Source organism: Microcebus murinus, chromosome X, assembly GCF_040939455.1.
Source record: "Microcebus murinus isolate Inina chromosome X, M.murinus_Inina_mat1.0, whole genome shotgun sequence".
In the NCBI taxonomy this organism is placed as follows: Eukaryota; Metazoa; Chordata; class Mammalia; order Primates; family Cheirogaleidae; genus Microcebus; species Microcebus murinus.
This window is the reverse complement of record NC_134136.1, coordinates 10,594,769-10,603,950: the sequence shown is the minus strand read 5'-3', so window position 1 is coordinate 10,603,950 and position 9,182 is coordinate 10,594,769. Positions and strand designations below refer to the sequence as shown.

At 43.5% G+C, this 9,182-nt stretch overlaps 1 protein-coding gene across 1 annotated transcript; it reads right to left on the bottom strand.

Annotated features, from left to right (window-relative positions):
* Positions 1-462: 462 nt before the first annotated feature.
* On the bottom strand, positions 463-8,789 carry TBX22 (T-box transcription factor 22). The gene is made up of 8 exons (XM_012755496.3): positions 8,615-8,789; positions 7,714-7,963; positions 6,517-6,618; positions 4,987-5,161; positions 3,889-4,053; positions 3,460-3,524; positions 3,027-3,112; positions 463-1,058 (listed from the first exon to the last, which is right to left on the bottom strand). Exons 1-8 carry the CDS (start codon positions 8,787-8,789, stop codon positions 463-465), a joined length of 1,614 nt encoding a protein of 537 aa, XP_012610950.2.
* Between the last annotated feature and the right edge of the window lie 393 nt (positions 8,790-9,182).

The window sequence follows — 9,182 nt, the reverse complement described above, 5'->3', positions numbered from 1 at the left end:
GCAATTAAATTTTCTTCTACAATCACTAGATAGGTAATTACAATGAAGCCAGTCTTCCTAGATCAAACTGAAATTGCTTCACTGCTTTCACAGGAATTATATCCATCTTCTTCTGGATATTGTCAATATATAAAACACAGTTGGCATGGTAAGCTGACTTCACTATAATTGGAAACCTCATCACTTGGCATCAATTTTCACTGGTGGGCTATCTCATCAAATAATATTTACTGAGTATCTTATTTCGAGGTCCAAGGCCACTGTAATCAGAGATGCTTACAGGTCACATTTGACATTGCAAACAACTCCTCATGAACATTTGATAAGGCACTTAGATGCATAACAGAGCAATGCTATCTGGTAATGATGCTTTTTAAGCCCAATATCTGTTGACATTTCTTTGTCTACAAATAAAGAAAATATGTGCTTACATGTAATTGTTTTAGGAATGTGATTGTTTCATTAAAGGCAATGATTAATTGTTGGATACCAATGAGTATGATTACATTTGCCTTCTTTAAAAGAAACTTGACTGTTGTCATTCACTTTGAGATGGTTGGCAGTATTTACCAGTCTAGATGGCCTAGAGAAGCTGTACCTATAAAAGCCGTAGGAAGGATGGAAGGAACAACCAAGTGCTTCCCGGTCAATAGGGTTTGGTGGCAAAATATTTCCAGGTGTCCGTAATCCATATAAAATTTGATTGGCAGGCTGCTCATTGAAGTCTTCAGATGAACCACATTTTGAATTAGTTACCCCCAGGGAAGATAGCGTGGGCACTTCCATCATGAGAGGGGCCAAAGACTGAGAAGTGTTGATGCTTGCTAACCTTTCAGGAGCAGGTAAAACAAGAGGTTGCTGTCGCCAAAAATTAGTTGGACAAATCTTGTAGCAAAGAGGCAAGCTGATATTGTGCAGGTATGCCTCCGGACAGGGTATTCCAAGGGAGCTTGTAGATAAGTGAAACGTAGGTGGAGAGCAAGGTGGAGAAAGTAAGGAGTTCAAAGGAGAGGGAGCCCCTCCACTAGAGGTCACTGGAGATGAACCACTGCTTCCACCTGTAAATGACAATTCAGTCAATAAACAATGAATTTGTTGTTCCTGCTGAATAAGAAATCATATCCATCACCATTTCTGCTTTATTCTTAGATAAGCTTTCCTAGTAAATTCACAGTTCTTTTACCTTCTATGGAAAAGGACATGCTCATTCCTCTGACCAAGTTGAATATAATATCCGTACTACTACCACAGCTGCTTTTAGCAATACTACTATGAACCATGTACTGAGCATTCGGTATGCTCAAGGATGTACTAGGTACTTGAATCACACTTATCCAATGAATTACAAAAAAAGCCTAATTATGACTCATAGTCAATTATATCTTAGAAATACAAACTAGCTTTTATTTTTTAAATTTAAAAAAATAACTAATATAAGTAATTAAGTAAATTGAACAATTTGGTTGCTTGAGATTCTATAGACAGTTTTGTTCTTATAAAAACCCAGTGCACACAAAATAATCGTGTTTAAATGAAAATAATATATTTGAAAGTGTTAGCTTTTTTTTTCTTATATAAAAACTATGAATGGGGAGACTTCCATGGCACACTATATTAAGAGTTGAAGATAATTTTGGAAGTTAAGAAACAAGGTAAGAAAGAAAGTATTTATATCAATGATGTCCAGTGATCTTTAATGGTTGCCTAGCATCAACTAAAATTAGGGATAATTATAAGGTCCAAAAAAATCTAGAATCTAAACTTCATTTTTGTAAATGTTTGAATTCAATCAAATAATTGCTTATTAACTGGACTTGATAGAGGTTTTTTTTTGTATCACTATTGTTTTTATGAACTATTTTGTGACATAGCCTAATCCTTCATCAACAGGTTAACAAATATCTTTTATAATAAAGCATTCAAAAGTTATCTTAAAAATTGGTAACCCTTTTCTTTCCAATTTGAGAACATTCTGGATATCTTAAAGAATTCAGAAAACTGTGTATTTTAAATTATCAATTAATGATCATCTTCAACTTTTTTCTTTATTAATGACCATTGTGTTGACTTGGATATTTTAAAAGCATGCTGCCTAGATGCTATTAAATTGATATCATAAAATAAGTATTCATATTTTTCTGTGTAACTCCCTAAACACATCAATATAGTCAGGCCAGTAAAATATTTCACGAAACTATTAGACTTCATTTCTTCACATGTTAGCTGGTTGTTATGGGATCATGTAAACCTCAACTCAACTATAATGTACATTTGCTTGGTAATTATGACCTTGAATTAATTGTTCAAAGACAAGCAACTTTAATAGAGTAAAAAAGACAAAGAGGCTAAAAAACTTCCATATTGTTTGCAAATAAAATTCTTCAGTTTATTATTAAACATCAGAATAAATGAAGGTATACATTGTTCCATCAGAAAGCCTATATTATCTAAATATTTTTATTTAGTCACATAGCATACTGAGAACAAATACTTTCCAAATATGTTTAAATGCTTGTGGCAACTAAATTAATTCTGATGACTTAGTATTAGTTTTAATATTTCTTTTCCTTATCAACAAAAAAATGAAAATTAGGGATAAGTGTAATTTAATGGAAATAATTTTAACATGTGCTGAACATTTCTCATAAAACATAAAATATTTATTTCAATAGCTAACATATTTGCAAATCAGTTCACAAATTCACCACAGGCATATCCTAAAGAATATGAGACAGGGAGATGTTGAAGAATCTAGATGAGATCTGGGAATCTCAGGATGTAAGATAACTCAAGAAGACAAATGCTATTAAGTCTACCTTTACTGCAACTCTATTCTCTTCCTTCATGCCAGCTCCTCCCCTTTTTGCCTCTTACCTCCACATGGAGGTAAATATACACCCATAGCATGTAAACACACATTTTTTGGCATGTACTTATTCTTTTGTGTAATATTTGGTATAAAGGTCCTAGCTGTTGTTATTTCATTGATGTGTAAAAATAAAACTGAAGATTATAAGTTTTCTTACTTTGTGTGTCTGCACCAAAGGTTTTAAAATCCAGAGTGAGAGAAGGCCTCCATGGGTATGTCTCTAAAAGACCATCCAATACACCCCTAGAAAAGAGATTCAACTTTCAGCAACCCCGGAATGCAGTTTCCAAAAATGATTTTCATAAACTTTTGAGTGATTTTGTTATATATTTGAAATAATTTTCTTTTATAGATAGACTTCTGAATAAAATTCAATCAAACCCAGGTTCTAAAATAAGCAATATCTTGAAAGTGGGTAGAGTAGGGTGTGGGAAGAGGCAAGGTTTTGGCGACAAAACATCTGGGTTTCTTTCCTACCACCTACTAGTTAGAAAATTTAGAGCTTCTGAGTTTCCGAACCACAGTTTCCTTATCTTTAATACTTATGAAAGGGCTATATAAATATGAGATGTCATTGTTATGTTGCTTACCTGTTTCTTCCAGGATCTCTAAATCCTTTAGCAAAAGGATTTCTGTCTATTTTCAGTTTGGTAATCTATGGGTTCAAATAGATAGAAAAATAAAGTCATTATTCTCAAAGGCAACAAAAAATCACCAATAGTTACAACAACCACAAAAGACTTTGCAATGTATAACATGACATTTTAAATAAATATAAGCATATTGCTAAGCCAAATTTGGAATGGTTAGCTCCTTTATCTCCTGGCTCCCTTTCTTCTGCTCTCCTTTCTGTCACAAGATTCACATAATTCATTATCAAATTTGCCTTGATGACAATGCAATACAACTATGATTTTTTTTTTCAATTGTGGAAAATGCAATCTGTAGAGTGCAGTTAGCCTCTATCCCAAGGTCCCTCTGGGGCCATTCCCATTTGCCTGGGACCTGGCCAGCTTTACCTGCTGGTTTTGGTAAGCTGTTACCGTGGTGAATTCAGTTTCTTTAAAGGAGAAACTTTTAACTCCTTCAGTGGGCAAGGACTGAATCCGGGACAGGTCAACCGTGCTGTCTTGCTCTATCACATGCACCCGGGGTTTGTACTTATGCATGGACTGCAGAATGATCTGGAGGAGAAATGGTCAGATACTGTCAGAAAAACTGGTTTCCTCTCATGAAGACCCCCAACGAGGCAAACACAAAAACAAAGGTGAGGCTAAATGGGAGGCTCAGGTAGCCACACACAAAGGCCTTTGTTGTGCCATTTGGCCCCCAACAGAGGCCTTCTGTGCTAAAGTTTTTTTCTAGAGAAAGGCATCTCAACGGCATCTGGCAGCTTGATTCTGTTTCCATATGGGGGCCCTTCTCTGCTTTGAAGTGTGAGTGACCATCAGATGTAGAAGTGTCACCAGGATCTGACAGTCTGCCATGGGTTTCCTTCGCAGTAACTGCTAAGCCTGGACATGGTGGACAAGCTTCTGACATTCCCTATGTCCTAATCGCAGGAGTTTCCCTCTCTTCTTTCCTGACTGGCAAAATACCAGGCCAGGCAGGGCAGAAGCAGGGGTGCACCTAGGAAGAAAGTGCAAGACCAACTCGACCTGAAAAGGTTTTCCATGGGAGCGAGTTGTGGGAGAGAGTTCCAGACAGCATTCTTGGATTCCCTGCTTGCATCCTCCCAACACACCACACCACACCACAAAGAAGGTGCCAATCCAACTGCGTGGTCTAGGGAAGGCAATCAGAGTCTAAGTGACTGCCAGAAATCCCAGTGAACCATTCCCTCCGTCTCTCCCAGAGTAGGCATTCTGCTTAAACAGATCTCTTTTGGTCCTCAAACTCCCAGTGCTCACCATCCCCAATGCCAGCACTCTCTGATGCCAAACAAAGGTTTCAGGAGCTGTAAATTGGCTATTTTACTCACAGGTGCAAGAGCTTGGACAGTTCCTAAAGAGCACAACATGTGCATCTGGGAGAAGCCTCCTTGGCCTCTCTAGGGAGACTAGTGGGCGGCTGCCTCGGCATCTCCCTCCTCAGAGCAAAGTATTGCACTCACGTACGTGGCCTTTGTCGTCCATCTCATTGTTGGTGAGTTTCACACGATCAAAGCTGATGATCTGCCGCATCCAGGTCTCTCCTGAGCAGGGCGAGTCCGGGTGGACATAGAATCTGGGAGCGATGCACGAGTGGTCTGTATTCCCGGCTACCATCCACTGCGAGCTGTGATACACGTACCTGAAAAGGTGTGGGTTGTGACATTAGGCGCAGTGGGCCAAAGCCAGGAGCGTGGGAGGCAGGCTGCAGGATTTGCGTCTTAAGGGCTTCGCTCAAGGTTAGTCTGCTGATCCCAAAGGCAAGTAGCAGAAGATCCAATTTGATTTCCAAAGAGCGTTCAGGGGCAGAAAACAAACTGTAAATAAGCATATGTCATCAAAATGCAATGAAGTGCCAGGGCAAATAAAATGTCATGGGATTTCTGAGTCTGGTTTGTATTTCCTCACAAAAACCGCAACAGAAATTGATCTAACTCATTTTACCGCGCAGAGATGCCAGAAAAATCCACTAGCTGGCGTGAAGTGTCGGGGAAGAAGTGGAGGGCTAGAGAGGGTTTCTGTCCAGCCCACTGTCACCAGTGGTCCTGAAAGTTTTTTCACCAATAGGCTTCACATGCAGAAAACCCTAGGAATCCTGCCCCGTGCTGCCTCGGGCTGATTTTCTGATTTTTCCAATTTCCACTCTCAAACTCAGTTGTCTGAGGTTGCACAGAATTCCCAAGACAGCTGAAACTCAAGAAGCAAACAGCTTGTTCTGCTGTTTCCAGGCCTCAGCCGCAGCCGCAGCCCCAGCAGGCTCATGAGCTGCACCTTCTTCTTGCCCTCAAAACCAGCAATGGGCGAAAGGCGGACTCCCTCCTTAGGAAACCAGGTATCCACCACTGGGTGGATTGCTCACAGCCTGCATGTGGGCAGCTCTCGAACCCCAATTGGGTTGCTTTTAGCTTGCTCTAAACTGAGGACTTATATAAAGAGGAAAGAGTTCTTGTATCCTCTCGGACCCCACCACTACTTCAGGCAAAAGGCTAAGGAAGGATGAAAAGATAGGCTTAGGCACAATAACCGCTAGACTAACGTTGGGTGGCAAATCATGTCATCCTTCTGGGCTCCTGCTGCCAAAGCAACTCAGCCCAGACCCAGTACATCCCCAGAAGTCCTGGCTCACATGAAGCCTCAAACATTTCTCCCCAAATTCCTTCAAACTGCTTCCTTCCTGGCCACAGGAGCCCACATGATCTAAGTTTATACAGCCAAGGCTAAAGTGGGTAGGTGAAAGGCTTGGGGTACATTGAAGCTCTAATTGATGCCCGCATTCCAGGAGGGAAGACAGATGGAGAAAGGAACAAGTCTGCATTTCCTTCACTCTGAACCACAATTTTATGAGAAAATTCAACTCCCAAAGCCCACCGGAGAGCAATTCCCACCCCACCACCCATGCTAGAGTCTTCAAAATAGTGCTGTCAGGTTGCAAGTCTGAAGAGCCGAATACCAGACCCCAGCCTGGGCCTGGAAGTACCATCCTATGGGCCCGGTTACCTATAGCGTTTGGAATCCACTGGCACCACGTCGATGGCCACACAGTACTGCTTCCCTGGGTCCAACCCTTTCACCTTGACCCGAACAGAGGGAAACATCCGCCTGTGGGAAAGAAAATAGGGACTAGCAGGGGTCCTCAAACTTTTTAAACAGGGGGCCAGTTCACTGTCCCTCAGATGTTGGAGAGCCGGAATATAGTTTAAAAATCTATGAACAAATTCCTATGCACACTGCACATATCTTATTTTGAATTAAAAAAACAAATGAGCAAAAACACCTGCATGTGGCCTGAGGGCCGTAGTTTGAGGATGCCTGGACTCACCCAACAGCATTTAGAGATATTTGGAAGGGGATGTGTGTGTGTGTGTGTGTGTGTGTGTGTGTGTGTGTGTGTGTGTCTCCTGGACAAATGCTGACTCACCAAAAGGGAAGGGACTGGCTATACAGGGAAGGTTCAGGGAATGGCATTTGCTACATGAGTAAAGATTGTTGGCTGTAGGCTTGCTTGAACAAGTCCTGGATTTCTGAATGGAGCAGAATATTCTTACCACAAGGCTTTGTCCTTTCTCTGCCCACACACACCAAAATAAAAAGCTACAGAAGAGAAAATAGGGGAGAAAAAGTTGTCCCCCCCCTTCCCTGAGTTTTCAGCGGCATTTTCTTTGAGGCAGATTTGGGAAAGGCTGAAATTAGGAAGATTTACACACACACACAAAATCTCCCAGCTGCCTGCCATGACGGGGCTGCCCCATGCCAAAAGGTGAAAGGCCACCCCTGAAAGTGGCCTGGGCTAAGGACGGTGGGCAGCGAGGCCTTTGAGATGGGATATAGTTCACTGATATCTGTGAGGCTTTAACTGAAACGTCTGGCTACAGTCTAAGATGTGGGGGTAGCATCTGGAACCTGCCTGGGAAGGTCTATTTTTTGTCCTACTCTATACTGGCAGGAGCTGAGGGAATGAGTTCTTGGAGTCACAGTGTACAGGAAAGGAAGAATGAGCCACTTATATGGGGCTTATATGATGCTTCTTAGCCCGATAAATTGAGGGGCCATGGCTTTCTAATGTATGCCAGGTAGTTGGGGGGAAGGGGTGAAGGAGTACTAGAGCATAAAACTGGAAACTCCACATCTTACCAGAGGAGTACATTAAGTGCCTACTGTATGTGACCCTTATGAATAGCTTGGGCAGATCCTAACCTGCCCGCCTTGGTAATGATCATCTCAGTCCCGATGTCATGGAATCTCTTCCACAGCTCGGATCCTTGAAGTTCTGCTTGAATAACCTCTTTCTCTTCCAGATTTTCGCTGCTGCTGCTGTTGCAGTCGCCGCCGCCGCCGCTGGTGCCGCCGCTGGCGCGGGTGCCGCCGCCGCCGCCACCGCCACCGCCGCTGCCACTGCAGCCCCAGAAAGCAGTTGTTGAGGGCTCTGTCTTTGGTTGCTTTTCTGCTGGACACAGAGAAGTCCAGAATTTGAGAGAGCTTCACATTCGCGTACCCCCTTCTCGCTGGCGCCTATCTTGGAGCATGCGAGCCTTGCTCCTTCCCCAGGAACGCTGTGGGTGGATCACTAAGTTTCACAAACACCCTCTGCGGTCGGTTAATGGAGAGAGAGGGACGGAGGTTGTGCCCCATGACTTCCAAGGTGCGACTCCCCCCGCCTAGGTTTTGTTTTGTATTATTTTTAGATTTGTCCATCCTCACTCTCCCGGGGACATTCATATCCAAGCCTAGATCCCCACAGCATCTGGGGACCAGTGCTGCTTCCAACCACGATGTACAGCGAAGAGACCCTCTGGCTCTCAGGGCTTTGAGGGGGGTGGGGTACGGGGAGGGGTGAGCCTCACTTCTCCACAGGCACTTAGGGACCCTCCCCTTCACCACAAAGGAACCGCAGTACTCCAGGCGATTCGGAGGCATTGGAGCTTCCCCTACAGCCAGGTGGCCAAGGTGTCCCGCAGCCCCCAGTGCTGTTGTCCGGGCTGGGCCAGGACGTTTTCTGTGGTAGGGCTAGCTGCCTTTCCGCAGCGCAGCGAGCCAAGCAGTGAAATGCTGATCCAGCCCTCGCAGGCGGCCGGCTCAGGGGAGTGGGGGTACTTACTGGGCTGTTCGCTCTTCCTTTCAGCGCAGCTTCTTCTCTCCTCCTCTTCTTCTTCTCCCTCTTTCTCCTGCAGCTCAGGCTGCGCCTCCTCTCTTGAGTCGTGCAGTTTTCTTTTGCTGGGTCTCCCCACCAAGGCTTCCACAGAGAAGGCGTGCGCCCGAGAGCTCAGAGCCATCCCTGCAGGGGAGGAAGGGAATTTGCACAGCAAAGTTTCAACCTGAGCTAGGTTAGGGAGGGAAGGGGAGAGAGGGAGGGTACAGAGTGGATATGAGGGAAGGAAAGGGGGGCGGGAGGGGAACCCAAATCCAAAAAATAATTTCTGGATCTGTATTCAAAGAAAAAAAAATCTCCGTATGTCTGTGTGTATGTGCGTGTGTAATTTTTATATATACATATTTTTTTCTTTGAATAGACAAAATGATAGGAGAGGAAAATCAAACTGGAGTCTAAGTCCTCTAGAATCTAGTCCCCCTTCCTTTTGTGGTCTCCTCCCTCCCAGTGGACATGTGTGGACCATCAGTCTTCAAAACCCTGATTCCCAGGACCTGGCAGAGTACAGAGATTGGCA

Excerpts from the sequence above, each read along its gene's own strand:
- TBX22 (XM_012755496.3), bottom strand. The coding sequence starts at position 8,789 with ATGGCTCTGAGCTCTCGGGCGCACGCCTTCTCTGTGGAAGCCTTGGTG. Across the intron at positions 5,162-6,516 it reads GTGGATTCCAAACGCTATAG|GTACGTGTATCACAGCTCGC; the intron begins GTAACCGGGCCC and ends ACACCTTTTCAG. Across the intron at positions 1,059-3,026 it reads CTTTGGTGCAGACACACAAA|GTGGAAGCAGTGGTTCATCT; the intron begins GTAAGAAAACTT and ends TGTCATTTACAG.